Consider the following 24,026-nt stretch of genomic DNA (forward strand, 5'->3'; position numbering starts at 1 on the left):
TACGTGTGAAAACAAATGCATTCACCTGCAGTAAGCACCATCATTCAGCGCGACCACAGACACCTTCTTGCTGTTACCATCTCTCCGACCTACGTGGGCGGCTCAGCAGGCTTCTCAGATGCAAAAGACACTTTAATCTCCACTTGCACTAACATTGAAGGGGAAAGGTGCGGCATGCGTGGGGCTGCTTTGGATGCTCTTAGATGCTAAGATGGAGTATCAATCGTACACAATAAAAATGGCAATTACCTTTCACAACCAAGCTGCCCGTGCTGCTTGCTGTCCCAAAGTGGTTTGTTGCCACGCAGGTGTAACTTCCTGCGTCCGATTTGGTGACGTTGACAATCCGGAGGCTCCCATCATCCAAAACAGTGATTCTGCAAAGACAGCAGACACAAAGGTTATACATTTTTAAAGTTCACATAAAACTTTTTGGAGTCTGCATTCATTATTAATGGTTTGAACAACAGACAGTCGGTTGCCTGTAACAGAGGGAGTTTAGCTGAGAGAACTCTCTTAGGATGCAATTCATAAATACTGAATGCATCATTTACATGAGTTTTCCGTGTCTTTACTTGAGGGCAACTTTAATTTACACACCAGCAGCTTGTGTAGGTTTTACGTGCGTCTGTACTTTAATATTCGGCGCTCACCATGACAACCCTACAATGTGCAGTACACAGGCTACATCTAAAAAATCTCCACGCTCGCTGCTTAACAATGTCAAAGCTTCCGCCGAACAGATGTAATGAAGCAGGTGTTTCATTGCTGCTATTTTTTCAAGAAGGCTGATGGCTTTTCAGCAAGGGTACCACGCTGCCAAGCTTCCCCTCCATGCTCTCCACCTCTCTGCCTGCAGCACAGCTCAGCCCGTGGGGCTTATCTGCAGTTGCACTTGCAGGTGGAAAAAAAAATATTTCCTATTTCATTCCCATCCCCTCCTCACATACGTATTCCCCGTCAAACCAGCGCTGTTATCTGCAGCAGTACATGTCTCCCAGGGGGCAGGATGCAGGCAAGGATGGCACATTAATTGGGGGGTGATCCCTGGCCCCTCCACTTGCACCAGGGCTGCACTTCAGGCTTTCCTCATTCTCACCATCAGCTTTGTCTCCTGTTCCATTTTCTTCTGCTCTGCTCTAAGTCAATGAAAACAGAAAACCTGATCCTGCCCAGTAAATCTCATCGAAACATGAGAAACTTATGCCCTGTGGAGGCTTAATCTAAGGAGTCTCCAGAAAAACCTTTCCTCCAGCCTAATATCACCTCTTTTAGCAACATACTCAGCTGTCCGCTCAGTATCATGCCTTGCAGCAATCTGTTTTCTCCCCTTCAGCCACTTTCAGACCTGCATTGAAAATCCTGTATTAATTCCTGCCTTCTCCTGCTCAATTATTTCCCAATTTAACTAATTTGAAGGAAAATGAAGAAGCCTTCCTGCATCCTTAATGCCAACCAACCCCTGCACAACCAGATTGAGAAATAAGGAGGAAAGCCACTTAGCAAACAACACTCACACCGTTGCAGAAGTGCTCAGATGGCACTTCCCACCTGAGAAGGCTTTAAGAAACACACCGCACGAATCAGCACCAGCAAGGAGGAGGAAGATGGCGCAAGATGCTGTGACAGCAGCCACCAAATGTCCATCCTGGCTATCCTCCCCCTGACCGGCTCTTGCAGCAGCACACCACCACGCAGGCCAGCTGGCAGAGACCAGGGCCAGAGGTTGTATTTCACACATCAATAGCACCGATACTAATAGAGGTTTCTCAACTGGCTTTAGGTCTCCAGATTGTTGCAGTCAGTAACATTCACTACTGTAATTTATTTTTGCAGGAGTCCAGTGCCATATATTTGCTTCTATAGCAGTTGCTCCAGCTCAGTAATTGGAAGAGAGTAGTATATAGCTACTCGTCTCTTCTCTTTGCTCCTGTGTTGGCACAAATCAATGAATGTATTACATTAAATGTGCACCGGAGCACAGGACTTGCCACGCTGGCCTCCAGTGCAGGAGCCCAGGTAGCAGCAGCACCAGGAGCTCCCAAGGAATTATTTACTGCTGTTATCAATTTCAGGTCTTTGGAAACAACAGTGCCTTTCTGAAAGCTGAAGGTGCCCTTGGCATGCATTAAAATTCAAATCAATATAAACAACAGAACAAGCTCAGCAATACACTCCAATTCAAGAAGGACCACCCTGCTCCATCACTGCCCCTGCCAGGCTCTCTACTCACTCCCTCTGCACTTTTGCCATCCCAAGAAATCCAGAAAAAGGTGATGCTTTAGACTGTTTCTGTATAGTTGAGATTTTATTTCTATGTATTTATATTTTATTTTCAGCCATATGGCTGAAACCTATTTGCTGGATAATCTCTTCCACAGATCATTTTAATTGTATCTGTTGATGAAGCCAGCTTTAATCTCAAATTCTAATGCCTTTTCTGTCTCTGTCTCATGCTATTGCTTTCCTTCTAAATTGTCTTTATTCCCACTGTAAAATCAGTTTGCAGCTAATGTGGACTGGATTGCTTTAGAGACAACCTTTGGATGAGGATAGTCAATCCCCCATCGGCTTTGGCACATCTCAGGGAGCTCGTGCTGTCTTTATTTCCTTCCCTTCCTAAGCGGAAAGTCATGGCTGGCTGGCTTTATAATTTGAGCACAGGGGCACCCTTAAACTTTGATAATACACTGCAAAGAGTTTAGGCAAGACTTGCACTGAGTTCTCCAAACCCCTTCGCCGGAGTGTCTCCAGGCATGTTTCATTATCCTCTGGTAACTAAGTAATTCCCTGCACACTCTTGTAAATGACCAGCATTAAAACTGACAGATAATTGTGCAAATGAACTGATTTTTTTTTTTTTTTAAATAAATCAGACCATTAAAACCTTACTGTGACTCACTGACTAGGAGGCCTTATGGTTATGTGGCTCTTTTTGCTGAAGGTGCTTTTCTACACCGAATGTTTTGTCCTCTAATTTGAATCCAATGTGTTAGAAGTCAACGAGTAATTATTTTAACACTTTGAAATTTGTTACAGTTAGTTGAGAAAGCAGGAAGGACTTTCACTGATTTTGCTAATTCACAAATTTTCGCTGCAGCCATATCTGCATTAAACAAGAGGAGAGGCTCATTTCAGGACACTGAGGGTTCTCAAACTGCTAATTGGCTTGAAAGCAAACATCCCTTCACCAACCACTTTTAGTAGTTTGGTTGAAAAAGTTATTTCAAGACACAAAGTTCAAATGAAATTAAGCACTGTTCAGCGCACTTTCTTCCTCTTCTGAAACACAACCCCAGAATGTTTTTTAGTAAGATGACTAAGAAGAAATAAAAAAACCCCCACATTTCCGATAAACAAGTGTATTACTTCAGAACAGTGTTGATTGCTGAGTATGCACCTCTTTAAATGACTACAAACTCAAAAAATAAGCTACTGACTTGCTATCAAATGTTCTGGGTTCCTGATACTGCTACCCACAATGGTGGCAACAACAACTAAAAATATAAAAAGCTCTTCTTGTACAGGTTAATGCAACTGCTCTACTGATAACCTGTCTCATGGTCACTGCTAATATCAGAAAAATCAAAGATAAAAATATCCATTTGAAAAAAAAAAAGATGATACAAGATAGTTTAGCATCCTTATATAAAGAAAGGTCATCTATTTTAAACATAGTGTTTGTAAGAGAAAAGCTGTTGGTCTGCGTTGTCAAGTGGAGATTTGAGGTCCACAGAGAGCAGAGACACATCTGAAATTAGGAGATAAAAGGACTGTTTGTTTCCTAAACCAAAGCTTTGGGTTCTATCCCAGGAAGAGCTGACCTTGTCAGTGTTTTGATCAAAACTCTTCTGGGGACAAAGGACCTTTAAAAATGCTGAAAACATTCCTCCCTAGCCTTCCTTGCCTTTTTTTTTTTTTTTTTTTTTTTGCCATTGCAGCAGCAAACATAAAAAGTTGCAAGCTGAACACTTTGCATTACCCTAAAGAAACTTCCTCCCAACCCGACAGGCACACAGCTTCCACAGCAGCTTCTTGGTGATGCTGCACGCCCACCGACTGCGTGTGTCCTTCGCCAGCTCCGCAAGAATGGAAGTGTCCTAAGGAATTTGTCTATTTGCTTGGTGTGAACCTTGAAAAGTACACAATGGGGAAAGACACATCTTTACGGATGACAAAGACCAAAATGTGGGCTACGGGTGCACAGAGCGGTGCTATTTGAAGACACCCAAGCTGCCTCGAAAGGATCTACCTTGGGATCATGGCCACATCAGCGCAGCCAGCTGCCTGGGTCAACACAGCAGCACTGACCTGCCCAGTACCTCCTGCAGCAGCTGGAGATGGATGGAAGAGGTCAGGCAGACCTGGAGCAGCATGAGGAAAAATAGCAGCATGTAATCATTTTGGTCTGATCTATTAGCGCTTATTTTTCAGCTCATGATCCATCTGCCATATCTGTTAAGTCACCCATCAGCAGGTTATGTTACCTCCAACCCCGAGCGGAGCACAACAGATCTGATTCATGTGGCTCACCGCACCACTCTGCACTGCTGGGCAGGATTCCCAAGAGCAGGTAAATATTTCTCGGTCAGTAACATATGCATTTGGAGACAGAATACCTCCTGTTGAGATCAGTAAGAGTTTTATCACTGACTTTGTAAAAATGAGATCAAGCCCTTATTTGCAATATAGACAATGACTTAAAACTGCAAAACTCCTAGAGCACATCATAAAACTGAGTATCAGTAATTACCTCCAGCCCAGCTCCAAGGAAATCTGACCTTTGGGTGTCTGACTGCATTGCCTGAATCTACCAAAACATGCTGACAACCTGCTGCTCAGCTTTCACCCCATGCTTTGACCGAATGTTTGCTTAAAAACCCCAGACTTACAGCATCTACTGTAACACCTTGCTCTGTTGTTTAATTAAAAGAACCTGGTCCAGGAAACAGATACATCAGCACTGCAGAGCCAGGGGTTGTTCAACCTCACCCACACCTTGCAGTCGCCCCGTGAAAGCCTTCGCAGGGATAAGTCATAGGTCCACACACTAGCCTTTGCATCATGAATTATTTTCTAACTCACAAAGTCTGCACATCATTGACAGAAGATCTGCACCCGATAGATGATACTGCAGGTATCCCTCCATGTATCCTTCTCAGCTTGCCCTCTATTTTTCTGTTCAGCAGATGGAAAGGTGTGGAATACGAATGGGCTACAAATGCAGTGCATATGGCAGGCTGTGCGTGCGATGGTGACGGTTATCTTCCCCAGGGACGCAGAAGGCAGATGCAGCAGGCAGGCAGGCAGCACAACTACTGGACTGCAGATTAGAGCTCCAATGTTTCTTTGGAGCAAAGTGCTCTTAATTATAAAGTGACTTCTTTTTTTTTTTTTTTTTTCCTCTCAAACGGTTTTACTAGCACTGCTGCAATGAAATAAGGTATGTTGTTTCTTATCTGATAATTTTAACATTTTAATTTATGAAATCCAAGCGTAACTACACTTGCTTTCACTGTTGATTAAACACATGCATCCGAAATATTTCATGCTTAGCGAAGTGAATATTCTGATTTTTTTTTCCCCAGGAAACAATGCTTAGGATGTCTGATCCTTTTTCTATTACAGAGAGAAAAGATGTCTTACAGCAAGCATTTAAATGAACGTCAGTTGGAAGAAACACACATTGAGTGCAATTTGAGATAAAACTACCATTGATCCCTTCATGTACAGCCTTTGTGGCAGTGCCTGACATGGCTATTGAAAAGAGACTGTGGTGCCAGAGTTCTTCTAAGAGATAATCTGTCTTCTGAGAGAGGATTTAGGTTAAATGTACCTGTGAAAAACAGTGTGTTTCAGCCAATATGATGAATGGCCTATTGTCCATCCTCTGGAGCCTTGCTTGGGCTGGGGGAGTTGGAAGCAGAGGAAGAAAGCAAAAGCACGAGACAGACCAGACTGCAATCTCAGCAGCGCGTTTGCTCAGCCTTTTCCCACAGTTCATAGGCAGGAATATCTACAGCAATTTTTAGCCTAACAGCAGCTTTGCTTCATGCCACAACTCTGCTGCAAATGTAAATGATTCTGGGCAATTGCATTATTTATCGAATTATTTCTATTTCTATCACACGTCTTTGTAGCAGTTTATTACCTTTTTAATAACACTTCCTACGCAATGAGGCAGAGACTGGGATTATTAAAATGATCTCATAAATGCAGTATTGGCCATTAGGCTATTTCAGGAAAACACAGTGAAATTTAGAAATACTCACAGGTTTGGCTGAGAGGGAGGATTTACTGCTCAGTGCACAGCCCTCCCCAAAATCAGGGACACCGCTCACGAGTACCTGCTCGTCACTTGAAGAATGGGCTGGTTTGGAGCATGGTCCACAGCTAATAATTCCTGTGGCCCTGGGATGCTGTCTTTGTCACGTAAATAAATAACAGGAAGGTCAGAGCTTTCTGCTTTGTAACATTAATCCCCATTAAAGTACACACTGAGGTCAAAGTCAGCTTCTTTGGGCTTCACTCAACACCCTCGATGGTCCCTGGTGCGCAGGGAGGAGAGTGCAAGGGGAGAGCCCTGATCCTGAACACCCCCCCACCCCGGACCTTCTCCTGACTTCTGAGACTTCCCACACTCCATCAATACTTGCAAAACATCAAAAATGCTCAGCTTCCCCCCCATAAAGCAGATGGGGCTTTCCAGGCTTGGGCTTCACCCATGTCCTGTTACCCCAGCTGTTTCTGAAAACTGGCGCAAAAGGGACAGTGTCCTCACAGCCACCCACGTGGGAACCATCAACACGTCCTGAGGGCTACTATCAGGACAGCAACATGAGCAAGGATGGGACAAGCTGGATCCATGTCTAACAGCCACTAATCCGAGTGAAACCCAGGACGGTACCGTCTGTTGGACTGCCGTTACGACGGTTTCCATTCGATCATCTAAACTCACAGCTGATGTGGACACTCATACCGCGCAGGCAGTCTTCTGCTCATCTGCAACATCTTGTCCATGACCTGTTAGTTTTGATTTAGATAACCACCTACAGCTGGTTTGGTACTTATTTGTCTATAAGTACTTGTCTTTTCATGGTTCACAGAAAAGCCTGAGCTAATTTAGAGCCTCAGTCAAAGCCCATTTAATTTAGTGCACGTCTTTCTCTTGGTGAAAGCAGGCATTAGATAAGGCCTTCCTTATCCATGACAGCTGGCAGGTCTCTTAACAGCAAACTCCCTATAATTAATTTTCAGGTAAGAACTACATTTGCTCAAAATAAACTGAGGCAAAATCCTGCTGCATTGAGTTCAGTAAAACATTTCCCACGAGCTTTGCTGGAGATACATTTTAAATGGAGCTGAAGAGACTGAGGATGACGTGTTTGAGCTCCTGAGGTTGTGTGTGGCACAAGTACGCCAGGCTGCTGGGGTCTCTGTTGTGGGACTGCCTCTCCATCTCTAAAATACATATATTTTGTCCAAGGAAAAACACTGTCTGGAGAAGGCACTGAGAAGCATCACTTTTGCACAATCTTTACTCATACATCTGAGTCATGAAGGACACCAGGAGGTTTACTGATGAATTGTGGCAACAGTGAACTGTCTAGACATGCACGGTGCACAAAATTTGGGTTCATTTGGCATCTTCTGTGTTCTGGGACTACAAAAAAAATTTTTTTTTTTTTTGAAGGTCTTCATATGTAATAGCTGCTCTTTGCTGCGTTCAAAAATACAGAGTACTACACTTTTTTTTCCTTCTTGACTCTTGATGTTGATCTCCAAGAAAATGCTAAGAACACTTCTTCCAGGGATGGGAACTGTTGTATGTAAAAGTGTTTCCATTTTAGGCTTTTCATTTACAGACTTGCTAAGTATGAAGAATTAAAGGTGAGGAGAGCATAAATCGCAATTCTTTCAGATTATCGTAAAAAACCAAAATATTATTCTAGAAAGAAGGGAAAATATAGAACATATTTTGCTGAGATAAATAATTCTGAGAAAATAGTAGTGCCCCCTTTGGCAACATCAAACAACATAACTCCACTGAATTCAATATCAGCTTGAACCAGTCATGGATCTGGCATCCTAAGTTCTCCCACAATTTTCTTTTTCAACAAATTGTTTATCTGCAGTGATGGAGCAGTCTAAATAAATAAAACTGCACCCAGTCTATATTAATATCTATGAACACAAAAGCTGTGTTTTGTCATCATCCTCCTCTTTGTCCGTAAATTTTTAAGACAAGTCTGGAAGTGGCTCATCCCGAAGGAGCGGTGCGGTGGGAGGGAAAGAAGGGAGCGTTTATAGCTATTAGAGACTCCATGTAAATTGTTTAAAGATGCCCGGAGTCATAATTCAAATATAAAAATATCCCTAGGTTATCTAAGAAGAGCAGTTATGTACAAAATATCTTTCTTAAGGGATGCTGATAACAGGAAGAAACAAATGAAAACCAAACACAAACACTGCTGGGGACCCTGAAGGAAGCGAGGAGGCTGTGGTGAATTTCAAATAACAGGAACCCTTGCCTTCTCTCCCTTACTGCTCTTTTTTCACTACACACAAAATTAAAATAAATACAGTAAGAAAGACCATGACATGAAAATAAATATTTGAGGAAGCAGATTTGAGTAAAGCAAAGGAAAGCTCGTTTTTACAGCTTTCATTCCTCAGACGTGAGGCAATGATAATTGGAGCTATATGGGAAGATTTTGCAAGTCCAGAAGGGTCCAATGGTGCAAAGAGCCAATTTTCCATTGATTCTGGTGGGAAATGAAGACCATCCCCCTTGGGAAACTGCCCTTTTGACACAACTCTTCAACTTTGCAGTTTATTTTTACAGACAAAGTCGGCTGTTTGCCATAAAGCATGAAATCTGCAACGGCACGGCGAAGGATGGGGATGTTCCACACCCACCGCCCCAGAACTCTTCCCCCGGAGCAGCTCTTTGCTTGTGGTGGTGGAGGGGCAAAGCCCACTTGCAAACTACCCCATGGAAGGCTAAGACATCCCTTTATGCACAATTACCCACCCAGGGACCTGCTGCTCCTCACAGCGCATTCTCTCGCCCTCGGAAGCGAAGTGAATCTTGGGTAGACAGCAGCAGGTGCTGAGAAGGCATTCAGTCTACCTAATGCTCAGTGAAATATTTGCTATGCTCATTCTTCCAGGGCAGTAACTATAGCCAGAGGCACAGATATTAAGGGACTTCTCCCAGTCTATCTAGAAGGACATTGGAAATCCAAAGAATCAAATTTGGAAGCACAGCCCCCAGCCACCCTTGCCAACAATTCCTTCCCCGAGGAAGACAAGCTACCACCCTCTCTCTACCTACAGCAAATGCTTCGGAGGTTTGGAGAACATAAGCATTAAAGGGAACTCCACTGAAGCTCATAAAAATTATTCTTTTATGAGAAAAAAAAAAAAATCTGTGCAAGATTTTCTGTGCATCAGCTGCTGACACAAACCATTTCTGGAAGCATTCGTGAGATTAGAGCAGAAGCAGTAAATGCATTCTCAGCTTATTTGTTCCAGCTGATACTACCCAAATAGAAGCCCAAAGGCATAGTCTCAAAGATAACACATCTTTTCCTCTACTTTCAACAAAAAAACGCCCACAGTACAAAGATAAATTACCCACTCCACTTGTAATTGACATTAACATAGATTTGCAAGATCCAAAGACACATTTACATCACTTAAAAAAGATGTTTAAATAATCATCAAAAATATCACCGAGTCTGGTAGGTTGTCTGAGAAGTTTATTAGGAATCCTTTTTTCCCCCGCAGACATAATTATTTCCTTGGATTTTAAACATGCGTATGTTAAAGTGTAGCCTTAACTGTAAAATCATTACCTTCTTGCTCTTAATCATGAAAATATCCAAGAGAGGAAATACTTGATAATTTTTTTTTCCTTCAAAATACTACAGACTTACTAAAATCATTATTACTATTTTCTTCAGTTAGGGGACAAGTATGAACCACCCATCAATTTCAAATTGCATTTAGGAGACTAATTACAGGCATTTATTTTTGAGAGCGTTGGCTGCAGCATGTGCTCGCAACAGAGAGAAACCTGCCTCGCTGCTGGGAGCCAGATCCTGCTGCCCCCGATACAACAGCACCACGGGGAGGAACTCTCTCTTTCCTGGAGCGCCTTTACAGATAGCGAGAAATAATTCCTAGCCGTATACATGGTACCTAATTTTCATGAAGATGAGACGCTGCAGGAAAAGCAGCAGCTGTTCAACAGCGCCTGGCAAGTGGCAGTGTTTCTGTTAGGGATGTGCAAACATGGGACACATCTTATTGCGCACTGCAGGTCTGACGCCTCTGAGATTGGGCTCTCTGGATACTTCATCCTCTCCTTTTGCCCACCTCTGCAAGCAGAGCTCTACTTTTAAAATTAATACACAAGCCCCAAGGTAAAAGTCCATTGACTTCTTGACAACTCGGGTCAGAGCAGCACGAGGAGTTTGGCCAAACCATGGCTGGGCTGCAGTCACAAGCTCCATCCAGCAGCAGCAGTGGGAGCAATGATGTCCTACATGTGTGCAACACCACACTGAAAATAACCTGCTGGGAAAATAGGAGCAGATTGCTGGTGTTACAGGAGACTGTGTCAAGGTGTGAAAGAGGGTCTGATTTCTGGAACACCAACTGGAGCTTGGTGTAAGTTGGGATTGCATTTATCGGCACCTCAGGTATGCTTGACAACAATTGTGGCTGGTTACAGGATATAATTTCCTATGTCTACAGGCACGGATAAATGAACATGCGTATTTTAGGGATCAGCCTAATTACTTTAGACATACAAAATAAAATGGCACTGAATCTGGATTCTAAGTGAATCTCTGACTGTTTTGCTAGGAACATTTGCTCAAGAACAGAAAGAAAAGACATTGCAAAAATGAACTGGAGTCACCAACTACTATCAACACTGGAGAAAGGTTCAGTCATCAGAAAGCTGCTAAAGCAAAACAGGTGGAGAGGAGAGACCATTTATAGGGTTATGCATATGAGCATACAATGTTAAAACCTACTGTGATCTTCCAGAACAACACAGAGCTAAAACCAGCTTAAGCTGGGAAACAAACAGCCCATGACCATAAGCCCATCAAGCCTAGGACAACTGCTTTCCAACACCTCTGACCACTGAATCAAGTGGTTTCCTAGTTCATTTTAGTTCTCTTTTTGCAGAAAATTGGTTAAAGTTAACACACCAGTTATTTCAGATGTTCCAATGAAGTAGAGTTGTCTTCTGCCATTGTCTTTGAAAACTAAGATGAATGCTGCATTGTCGATTCAAACTTCAAAAAGCTATTTGCAGGGTGTCATTTTTCATTTTGCCTAGGCAGGATGTAATGAAAACCCGACAAGTTATTGATGGTTTGGTTACCTGTCTGCCTTACAGAAATTGCACAGGTGCTTTATTTAAAAAAAAAAAAAAAAAGACAGTCAACACAATTAATGCAAAACAATGATAGGAAGCATCCTTTGAGATTTTATTTTCTGGTGAAGTGTCACTAGACTGTGCATCCAAAAGCCACTGCTAGCAATTCATTTCTCAAGGATTAATCAGTGTAAAAATATCACTGTGGTTTGTACCCTGGCACCAGACTGGGAAAGATGTGCTGTCTGTCCTATTGCCATTTTCTTTCTGGCTGTTTAAAGTAATTAACCACTAATTAGGAAGTCTGAGGCAACAAATAAAAAAATTGGAATTTATACAACTTTTTAGACTCAAGACACACAGAAAGAATAAGAGAAAAACCTTTCTTTTCTTGCATGATTTCACAATTTTTCCTTCTCAAAACGACATAGTGTCAAAGTGAATTATGTTAAAAATCCTGTTACAAAAATAATACCTTATCTGAGGGTCTGTAAATCAACAACCCTGGGGAGGAGGTCCTAAGGGTGTGAACTCTTGCAAAAACCATGGCTAACCTCTTCCAGAGAGAAAAGTCTTCCTGAACAGTTTTGAACTGCAGAAAGCCACAAAAAAAAATTAGGTGAGAGCTTTCTGCTTTTCCTGAACCATAACCACTCCAGCTCCTGGGAGGAGAGACTGCTGCTTTGGGCTTTACCTGCAACTCTCACCGACTTTGTGCTGGCCTGGGCACTGAGTGTTCTTATTAGTATTTACTATCCATATGAATAATCCTGCAGGCACAGTTGTGTATTAACATATGCAAGAGGCTTTTTGGCTCCAGTGTTCTACAGCCTGGATCTCCTGATCTGCGGATCGTGTCTCCTTCTGACCAGGCTGGGATTTCAGGGTGGCGGTTTGGGTGTTTGTTTGTGGATGGGTACAGAGCCTCAAGTCCTCAATGGAATTCCACTGCTCCTTCCCAGTCTCACAAATCCTCATCTTTTTAGAAGACACCAGGGTACCAGCACTTTTAAAATTGAACTTAACCTTCCAGACTGTCTCTGACTCTAGGCTACCACAGACAGCAGCAATGAAATACCTGGGAAAATCTGGACCTAAATAACTTAAATCCTGAAGCACGTAAGTCACTTTTGAAAACGAATCGTGAGCACTTTCTGGAAGCATGGTTCTCTCTCCTGAATGTTGTTTGACAAGGTCTGAGTTAGTCAGGCAGTCTTTGCACTTCCAAAAGCTGCTGTGACTGAACTCCGGGGGTAAATGCCACTATATGCTGCATTTCTGCGCTTTTATTGGTTTTCAGCTCAGAAAAAATTTAAAATCTTCCTGCTTTAAGCAGTATGGCTTTGTGTGTGCAAAAGTTTGCTCATATATCACTAAGCTTGTCAAGACTGCAAGATAATGGGACCAACTGGGAAAATTTCCATGAAGACAGTGAGCGTGCCTGGAGTATCTAGGTCAGATCCTGCTCTAACAAAGTGTGCTATGAGGGTCCCTTTATACAGAAACTTGTTTAATTAAGATAACAGATGTTGCTACTATACAAGTCCTAGTGAGTGGCTGTTTAATTGGACACTTTCGTATTCTTTCCTAACAGCACAGAAAATCATTTGTTTTTTATGAATTTCTTTCCTTACAATTAAACTGTATAAACAATGCATGCACTGTATATTCATAGAAAAGAAACAGCTCTAATGATGTAAGGGCTTTACATGAACAAGGACAGGGGAAGAGCAATTTATTTTGGGGCTTACAATTATTTTTCTGTCCTGGACTGAGTACACATCTGGTAGCAGTGTAAATGTGATATCCAATAGCTTTAGGAGAACATCAAGAATTAAGACTATTGTGTACATATTTTACACATTCATTATTTCAAGGGAATACATATTAATTTTGACGTGTACAAGCTCTTACCAAGTGCCTGAGACAGCCGACAACACTACTCCAAAGCACCACAGATCCAGGCTCTCCAACATGTGTGTACAAGCTCTTACCAAGTGCCTGAGATAGCCGACAACACTACTCCGAAGCACCACAGATCCAGGCTCTCCAACATGGGGTGGTCCAGAGCCAGCACCCTGCACCAGCCCAGACCCAACTGCTGGACCACAGCCTGTCCCTGTCCTCTGATTAATCCACACATCGGTGAGTGGCTGCTAACAAACCACAAGGTTGGCAGAAATATAATAATAAAAGTTGTCTTGGTGTTCCTGCACACAGTCCGGGAGTTGGGGAGCAAGGAAGAGGGAGTGCAGCAGCATGCTGCAATAGACAGAGAGACCCAACCGCAACGTCTCCCTCTTCTCCTCTTGAACCATGCAATGCTACAGCCTCACCTGCGAAATGACAGTATGTCTCTCTGACAGACTGGTATCTCAAATTAAATACTCAGTCAGAAATATTTAAATGTAATTATTATCATTATTGCATGTAAATTGAAGCCATTTCTTTAAGTTGAAACGAAGCACTTAAGAAAGGAGGAAAGACTTGCAAAGAAAGTGATGCCAATCTTGCGTTACAAACGAGCACCTAACAACCCCTTCCCAGCACAATCATTCAATGTTGATGGCAAAATATATCCCTTGACCAATTCCATGAGAAATTTTCTTAAGATACTCTAACAAAATGGCCTCTGGTGGTATTAAAAGACAGTTCAATCTGTGCGGTGTTGTGACAAAATGCCCCAGTTTGTCAATGCAGATCACAGGACCAGTCTCAGCGCTAACACTAAACCCCAGCACTCCCACGGCCAAGCCCTTGGATGCTGTGCACCTACGTGGCAGTACCCGCAGATCTGTTGGGTTGCAACTGTTTTTTTTTTTTTTTTTTTAATGGGTTACAGAAAACCATATGAAATTAAGGGAGACTTAATTGTTTGAAAATGAACAGTTTTAAATTAAGTGGTGAAATAACTGGTTTTAAATAATTTTGAAAGCACTTCCTGATCTAGAGTTCCAAGCAGGACGTTCCCCCAACAGTTTGGAAGCTGGGAGCAGCTGTGACAGGGGCTTACTTTAATTTTATCTGGCAGCGCTCTGCATAGCTCCAGGTTTTTTTCTCTAATCACCCATAGCCTGATTCTCCCTCCTGCACCCAGGAAACCTGAACAAATGAGCTGGCGACTTCTGATTTCTGCCCCTGAGAGGACAAACCACTCGCACTTGCAACCGAGCGCAGTTCTCTCCATGGGAGCTGTGCTGTAATTATGAAGAAATTGAAAGGTTTCTGTGATAAGATCACCTGAAAATAAAGGTTTTAAGGCAGTAGTCTCAGTAACAAATTTATCTAACGTTGCAGCATTAGATGTAATTGAATTATTATGAGAGGATTAACAAAATCCTGCAAGAACAATCTGACTGCCACGACTTCCCCTCCTACTCCCATCGATGAATAATACATACAAGGTAATGCTGGGAAATAATTGTTACAAATGAGAAACACTGCGGACTGGAGGATGTGTGGCTTCAGGATTTTGGGAGTTTAAAGGAAAGACTCTCCATTAAGGACTTGCTTTCATTCACTTCAGTGTCATACACGGGCCATCAATTAATGGAAGTTTTTCCAGACTTGTGGATAACTATGGATTTCTGGTTTATATTGCTAAATCTCACATAAAATTACCCTCTACCTCTGTAACTCCCACTGACATCTAGGAAGAATTGATTTGGTTTCTGAGACAGCTTTGGAGCAAAGTATACGCATGGTTTGAATCAACTGTCTCATGTGGCACAGTAATTGCAGAAGACCACATTTCTGTATATAATGCCTGCATGATGCCTACACCTTATGTATACAATACCATAGATGCTATGTATTTTTTATCCAAAAACTTACTTGATGTTTACTATGTTATTTCATAAAATCAGGGGAATGAAGACATACGACTACACCACTGAGATTTAAATAGAAAACATAGGTTCTGGCTTCTATAGTCTGTGCACTGCTCACACAAGCAGTTTTTGACTGGTTTTGAATGCCAGCCCTTCCTGGGCAGCTGGGCAGTACCGTCTCCTTTTCCATCTCACGGGCTTAAGTCCAGCATCACTTCTGAGTCACACTGATTTAGCTGGCACATGAGAAAAAACAACCCATGTAATGGCATCCCAGGTCTCCAAAACCTCTTTTCTCCTATTGTTGAGTCAGAATAAAGAGATTGGAGGTTAAGCATATCTGGAAATATGAATGTAAGATGCAAGAGAACCAATGGTAAGTGAAAAACATTCTGAACTCAAATCTGTCTGTCTGAGGAACAACCTGACGTCCCAAAGACAGTTTTGCAATGACCAGAAGACACCACTTCCACCTTGAGCTTCCAGTGCTTGTTGGTTTCTGGAATGACTCCCTGCCAGCTGCAGATCTTGACAACTGGCTCAAACATCCTGATTATTTGTGTAACAATGTATATTGAAAGGGTAAAATGACTTCTTCCCAAGGAATGTGCTGGGGCAAGTGGGTCCTAACCTCTACTTGTATACTGCTGTCTCTCTGACGATACAGCCTGCACAGCCTAATGGTGACCGCTCCTATCTAAAAGGCATCCCCTGCTTCTGAGCAGGGGTTTCCCAGAGGGTCTGTGTTTTTCAGTCCTGTCTCCTGTCCCGACAGTGTGGAGGGTGGGAGATGCTGTGACAGGCAGCAGACTCTCCGGCTGTTACTCTACCAGTGGTCTCATGAGGCTGATTCGTACCGAGTGGCATTTACAGGACTGAAGACCTTTCCTACAGAGTGTTAAGAGCCATTTTGCCCTGAAATGTGAAGCGAAGATCGAGGATAGAAAATGATCTCTGCATCTTTACCCATATAGAAATAGCCCTTGTTTCCAAGCAGCATTTGCAATATATCTATATCTGTGCTATAGCTGTTTCTATATAAAACTTACTTTCTGGAGTTAGGCTACTAACATTATTTTGACTCAGTTAGGCCTCCAAGGCAGGATTTTCATTATTATGGAGATGAACTGCCCTTAATGACTGCAATAATGTAATTGTACCCCAGGGCAGAATTTCTAATAACACAATTGCACAGTTCCCAACCACCAGTAAGAGATACCTTCAGGGCAGGTTATTCATTAGGGGTACAGCACACACTACCTGAGCCTCCAGAGAAGAATATGAAACCTAAAGCCATAAAGCTCTTTTTTTTTACCCTGGTAGTCTCTACCCTCTGGGCAAACATTGAACAACACACTTAGTTTTGCCTCCTGGACAGCAGTAGCCTCCAGAGCAAGAGTCCTGGCAGGAAAACCTGATGCACAATATTTCTGTCTCCAGCAAGGAGTCCCTAAGATTACACTCCATCTGAAAAGTCACACGAGCCCCAGGAGAAATGCTCAAGAGATTGCCATGGCAGCCATCAGGCTGTACATCAGAATTCAAAGCAAGGACTGACACATGAACATTACTTTTAACTCTACAAGGAATCAAAAGGACCATCTATATTGATTACCACTCACATGATCACGTTCAGTTTGGAGAAGTATCCAGGTGTTCAGGTTCCTCTAAAACTCAAAGGACTCTTTAACATCAGTTCAACCAGAGATTTCATTTAAGTTTCTTCACCCACGCCTGTCTCAAAGTTGTTTTCTGCCCTAGATAAGAGATTTCAGCAACAGCTTTTCTTGGCATCTTTCTTCCTATATTTCAACAGATTTTTTCAACAGCCAAGAAAAAGTTATTGTTTGAAGCCCACATATAAGCGTGGGTGAAGGGAGGTACTAGGACTGGACTCCTGTCAGTGCTACTGTCCCCTGGGACAGCGGAGGGGAGATAATGTTTCAGCACCTGATAAAACCAGAAATACAGCAACAGGACGAGGCACTTGGCCTCTCCTACCCCTGTGAAGTCAGGCAGTGTGGATGAACAAAGCCACAATCATCTAAGACAATGCATTTCCTAATTGCACATTTCACAGTGTCTCCAGGTACAAGACTACAAGGATGGCATGGTTAATAAAGGCAATGGCGAGGACTCAACACCCTCGTCCCCACGGAGACACAACCAACTGCGTACGAGAATTAAATGGGTCCCACTGCCAAGCCAATGGAGCGGTGCTCATTAAGACATTTTGCCAGATAGGCCCCACTGGATGATCTCGCTGGCAGAAAAAACCTCTGGGCTGAAGGAACAGAAAATTTCACACCTGCTTGGGCACATTTCACGTCTGGTTTCCCATCCAGGGCTTGGTGCCCAGGTGGGAGGCTCCAGTCCTGGCATGGCATGCTCGGCAGGACAGGAGGAGAGCGGCAGTGGCAGGCTTGCTGCCACCAGCACCAACACCTCCGCCTTGCTGCTGTTTGCATTCGAGCCCAACACTGAGCTGCTTAGAGGACTCACAACCCATCCTCCCAGGCACTGGCGTTTTTGCTGTATTACAGCATCCAACTTTTAGGTAAGTTTGCAGATGAGAGAGGAGTGTGAAAAAATCACTTTGTTGTCAGCCTTGCACAGCAGTGACCAAGCAAGAAACACAGTGGCTCATGTCTTCCCTTTCCTAAGCCCTTGCTCACACAAACTTAATACTTCCTCTCACGTTCCTAAATTAAAATGAGGAGAAAGAAATGTGCCATGCCTAGGAGAACAGCATCAGAGGGGAGATGGGATGGGAGCTCATGGGGCTGACACTCCAAATCTTCCAGTACTTAATATTTACCATCCTTTGCACAATCGTCACCAGAACAAGTTATTTCAGTTTTAACAATCAACATACCTTGATGTATTATAACTTTGACCTCACACAGCTTTGTACCCTGGCTGCTAGAGGAAGCTCTGTGTCATTGATCACCCAACTCTTTTTATCCCAAGAGGTGAAGCCGAACTGTCCATAGACAACAGCTTTGTAAAGACCAGGTAACAAGAGCTAAGTAAGTCAGAAATAGGTTGTTTATTATTTTTCTCATCTGGCTCTAAATGAACTATAGCTTTTTGCACACTCGTACACATTACCGTAGTATATACCCCAATGTCCATTGCAGGCACGCAGGTTGGGTGGAACAAGACTAGACTTTCCAAAATGAAAAAAAAAAAAACCAAAACAAAACAGCTCTAATGGGCTGAAGCTTTTGAAAATAACAATTCCTTCTAATCTTTGGCTTTTTGACCTTTACTAATAGGAAGCAATTTTTCCAATGAATCCAAGTGGCACATCAAAGGCCAGGTTACTGTCAAGGAGAGCTCTCTGGGTCCTGCTCTCAGGTGCTGTGGAAGCAGGACAGGTTACACAACCACATCTCTAAACATTCAGCAACAAATCACTGCAAAACCACACATGCAAATTTGAAAGGTAGGCTCCTACTTCCTACTAATGCTCTCCTTTTGAAATAAAATATATATATATACATAAAAAAAAAAAACTTGGCCAGTCTGAAAAAGCCATCTCCAAGTCAGGCATTAGGACTATCAAATTAATTAGTGACCCCAAATAATTCCTGTTTGTGGGACATTCAGCAATGTACCAGAGCAGTGTAATTCGCAGCAGAGGGTTTTCTCTCCTGGGAAGTTTTATTTATTATTTTTTTTAAATGGCTATTCAGAGCAATGCAGAGGCAAAATATTTGCTTTTTAGAGTGTGTCTTTATCAGGTTCTTGGCAGGGATGCTTTAATAGTACACAGAGACTGGGATGAATATAATGGGAATAGAAATCTCACTCACAGCTTCCCGAGACTGAACACTGGCTGTTTTCACATTTATTTGCAAGTCAATTTTGGGAAGCTATTAATGACAAATTTATCTTTTATTGCTGAAAGCCCCTGGGTTGGAGCAAGCTAATGAAAGAAATGGTTACTTTAAGACATTACCTCTCATTTTCTCTTAGGATGTCTCTTCCTTTCTTCCAAGAATAAGTAGGTCTGGGGGAAGCTTTCGGCTTACACTCAATGATTACTTCACCACCCACTTTAACAAGAGTCAACTTCTTCAACAGTGTCTTGGAAAAGTCTGGACCAACAGCTGAAAGAAAAAAATAAAAACCAGATCAGAATCCTCTCTGGAAAACCCAAAGCCAGGCTCTTTTGAACGTTATGGTATTCCAGGGCTGTTTCTCACCTGCAGTTCCTAAAGGATCTGACTTTACGAACTACGTGCACGTATAGATGGGGCAAACAGCCACCTGAATGCTTCAGCCCTTTACTTGTTCAGAAATGCATGTTCAGCTGCAAACCTTGGAAACCAGTAACCTTGGCAGGCAGCAGAAACCCGATGTCATGCACATCTTATTTGGGGCAGCACCCCTAAGAACGACACCTGCATGAACTGTATAATGTATTTCCTTTTTTGTGCTGTAGCAGAATGATCATCATTTTGTTGAACATTGCTATGCACAGAGCAACAGCATACAGGAAAACTGTCACAAACACAGAACCCATATAATTAATCAGAAATGTTCATATTTCTAGAAAAATTGACATTTTTATGCTTTATATTCATAAACCAGGTTTTTTACTTTAATGCTATAGAGGTGGGAGACCTTGACACAGCCAGGTCCTGAACCAAGCAAAACAAGGCAAGGCTTAAGTAGGCACCAGGGCACAAGGTATTCTTGAATCGTCTTTTTTAGTCCCTCCAGGGCACACTCTTCTATTTTGTGAAAAACAGTGAGATACTCATTGAAGCAACCACCAAAGCCCTGCAGTCTGCAGCCTGGCTGTAAGGCAGGCTGGGGAGGGAGAAGATTGTTTGGTTTCTGATTCCTACCTCAAAGGATTTTTAATTATTTATTTGATGGGACCGGATGACAGGCAGAGCTTTGAGGCGGCTGCCTCCAGACTGACTCTGGTAGTGAACTCCCCAAAGACAACCCCCATCCCTGGACGTGTTCAAGGCCAGGTTGGATGAGACTTTGAGCAACCTGGGCTAGTGGGAGGTGTCCCTGCCCACGGCAGGGGGTTGGAACTAGATGGTCTTTAAGGTCCCCTCCAACCCAAACCACTCAATGATTCTACATCAAGTGGGACGATTCATTTTTTCAATACAAATGCAAAATCCGTGAGGTATCTTAAGTTTTACAAACAACTCTTGCCCTGTTGCTATGTCTTTGCTGGCAGTTTCCGACAGATCAGTGGCAGCACACTCTGCCCAGAACCCTGTAATTCTCTCCATTCCCTTTGCTGTCTGCCTGGATGCTCCTCCTGCTGCCCCTACCTGTGCTTCGGGAGATGCGAGTTTAGATCACCACGCACTGCATCTGCCTGATGCTCCATATAATGATCCAAAGCTCACCTGAGGCAGCTGCGAGATAAAAACCTCCCATGGGATACAGAAAGCAAATTCATTTTTCATAGGACAACTTGCCTGCCTCAATTCTTTTGGATACTGTTCCTGCTGCAAAAGAGTTGAATAAAACATAATCCTACACTGATAATGCACGGGATGGTCTTTATGATCAAAGAGATCTCATCTTCCACTTGCATGAATCAGAGTTCACTAATCTCTGAGCTGCCTTGTCTTCTCTGTCTAATCATGGACTGCTGACTTCTTTAGCATAGAAGAAAACATGTATGTTATTAAAGACTATAAAAGAGCCATCTGAAAACCAACGCTGGCTATGGAAAACACTTCAAAATTAAAGGAGGCATCCTGACAACAACTTCCCACCAATGCACTCAGAACCAGATGGACTATTATTTATATCATAGTATTATCATCAATACAGTATCATTTCTGGAAATAATTTCTCACATGATTCTCCAAAATTTCTGGGCAAAATAGATTTTTGAATAATCCTGTTATTTCCTTCTCTATAATGAACAGTTCAGACTGGGTTTTTAAAAAGTCATTTATTATTTCCTTCTTGGTCCTGCGTGAGTGAGGTAGAGGAGTTTCATGATATGGGTTTTATTCTGTGACGTTCAAAATGTTGTCATCTGACATCCAGAAACTCTGAGCTCAGTTCGCAGCACTACCACAGCTTCTCTGTGCCACTTCAGGGGTAAAGCATTTAATTTCTTCACTCCTTGTCTGCAACATGAAGATTTTAATTACTCTTTTTTTTTTTCTCTCTAAGTTCACCCTTCCACATGTAGCCTGAAAACTTTAAGGCAATGACTGCATCTTACTACATATTTTTACAATGCCCAGCACAACAGGATCCCAGTTTTAGCTGAAGACTCCAGGCGATATAATTGGCAGCAATAATAGAGAAGAATCACTCTGAGAAAAGCTCTGTCTGTAATTTTCCATTTCTCTTTTTCACTTAATTTCACTATAAGTCTCACTTGCTATTAGTGGTGTTTAATCATTTCAAGTGCTTAACTTCATGACCTTTTAAAATAACCATTTTTATACTCAGAAAGATCTCTTTAAAAGCTAACTTTTCTCAGTGAGAGCTCAGAACAGTGACCTCCTCTGAAAACTCTACTGAAAAGGAAAACATGCTTTTTTTTCTTCAAAAAATATATCAAATCACAGATCCATAGAAATTAATCTGCAGCACACCATTGTGGTACTTTTTACGTGACATATAGAAGCAAGTTTGCATAACCCAAAGAAGTCAACAAAATACAGTTATCTGACAGGTTGTTAAGACTCCAAGGTCTTTGCTTTTTGTATGGACATGGGGTCGGCCCCTGGATGCTGCGGGACACGAGAAGGCACTGGAGGTATCCATCAACAAGGGCTAAGCCTCTATGTTCTGAGACCTGGCTTCCTCCCAAACGCTCATTTTTACCAGGGTTTGAATAGACAGGAAAAGCATTAGTGATTTCTTTCACACACTAACACATCCAATAAATCTTAGCACTGTGAAGTCTAATTTATTGAGCATTATTGTATTTTTCTTGAACAGCAACAATGACAATCTTTCAAATGAATATTTTTTTCTATGCAGGTGTCTATCGCTGATGATAAAAAATGACCGATAGTGAAAATGCCATAATCACAAAAGACCTCATGCTTTGTTCTTTAGGATAAAGCAGGGAATTATGCTATTGACCATTCGCTTTGAAAATACCTAAACCACTATTTTGTAATCATGAATTCTGTCTAACCCTTGGAAACTTGGAAATCTCTATGCTGACGTATCGGTTCCCAGACCTGCCACTTGTACAACAGCAACATCTGCGAATGAGGTACAGACTCCAGGACAGCCAAGGCTGGCAGGGACCTCTGGAGATGATCCCATCCCACCCCTGCTCAAGCCTGGGCGGCTGCAGCAGGTTGACCGGAGCCATGTCCAGTTGGATGCTGAATATCTCCAAGGATGGAGATGCCACAATCTCTCTGGGCAACCTGTTCTAGCGTTCAACCAAGCTCATAGTAAAAAGGTTTTTCTAATGTTTAAATGGCATTTCCTGTGTTGCAGTTTGTGCCCATGGCCTCTTGTCCTGGCACTGGGCACCACTGGGAAGAACCTGGCTCTGTAATCTCTACTCCCTCCCATGGATTCACAGAAGCTTCTCCTGATATTAGCTGGGACAAGTAGAGTGGTGTACACAACACAGGCTGGGCAGAAAGTTGTTTTTCTTGGTGAGGGTTTGGGACAGCACTATGACTGCCATTAGAATGGTGAAAGGTCTTTTCAGTTGGTTTTTCAACATTTCCTCAAGAAAGTCTCTGCAGCCCATGAGCAGGCAGTTACTGTCCAGTATGCTTTGAACTGGGGCAATCTGGGGTTTCTCCACAACATGTTTCTAACCAGCAAGAGGTGAATGAGCTTGCCAGCTCTCTCTGCTCAGTCACCTGGATACATATGAGAAGATGGGACGATGTAAAACAAAACAAAACAAAACAAAACAAAACAAAACAAACTGTTCTCTGTCCATCCCATTTCTCAAGTTTTCATTTCACGCCTTATTTAAAAACAACAAGTTATCAAAGATCCTCAGTAGCTCTTCTGCTGAAACTTGGCAAAACCAGCTTGGGTGAAGGCTGTGCTGGTTTGTGAAGGTTTGCAGCATTCAGGAAAGTACACTTACCTATGACACTCAGCTCTGCACTGGCAAAGATGATGCCATGTCTGTTTTCTGCTACACACTGGTACATGCCAGCATCTGACAGGCTGACGTTTGTTATCGTAAGCAAGCCCTGCTCTAGCTGAACTCTGCCCTGTGGGAAACAGCGAAACATAAGAAAGTCAGTAACGACAGGCTGACGTTCGTTATCGTAAGCAAGCTCTGCTCTAGCTGAACTCTGCCCTGTAGGAAACAGCGAAACATAAGAAAGTCAGTAAGGAGATCCCTCCATGGAACATAAACCCAGCAGTTATTGTGCCATATTTTATACCAAGGTGCACACAAAAAAGTAGCAGTAATGGAAGGGATTTTGCATGCTCCAATCCATCTGTCTGCCAGCTCAATTTATGTCAGGTTAGATACTAAACAGTAAAAACAACACTGGAGTTGGTAAACGCAATTTAAGTTGGAAGACTTTCCCTTGACTTCTCTTTGATTTAATACCGAAACCATTTAGATTAATATCCCCTTCAAGCAGATAAACTTGAATAAAAAAAGCACTTTTGTTCCATGGTGGCACATCACAGCCAACCATATTCCTTAAAACAATGGTATGATGGCATTGAAGGTTAGTGAGACGGGTTGCCATCTTAGCTTGCACAGAGAGAAATACTTAAAATCCTCTTCAGTTTACTGGAAACAATATAGATGTTAATAATCTAATGATCCTTTACTTCAGCTCAGC

General features: G+C 42.5%; 1 protein-coding gene across 1 annotated transcript in view; it reads right to left on the reverse strand.

Moving 5' to 3' along the window:
* Positions 1–249: 249 nt before the first annotated feature.
* The window catches only part of LOC104470041 (contactin-4-like), a gene marked incomplete at its 3' end in the record, with an annotated part of 81,973 nt that continues 58,196 nt past the window's right edge, over positions 250–24,026 (reverse strand). The window contains 3 exon segments of the mRNA XM_010084819.1: positions 250–377; positions 19,193–19,343; positions 23,306–23,435. Coding sequence (XP_010083121.1) covers positions 250–377; positions 19,193–19,343; positions 23,306–23,435 — 409 coding nt within the window.

Source organism: Pterocles gutturalis, unplaced genomic scaffold (assembly GCF_000699245.1).
Source record: "Pterocles gutturalis isolate BGI_N339 unplaced genomic scaffold, ASM69924v1 scaffold14485, whole genome shotgun sequence".
Taxonomy (NCBI): domain Eukaryota; kingdom Metazoa; phylum Chordata; class Aves; order Pterocliformes; family Pteroclidae; genus Pterocles; species Pterocles gutturalis.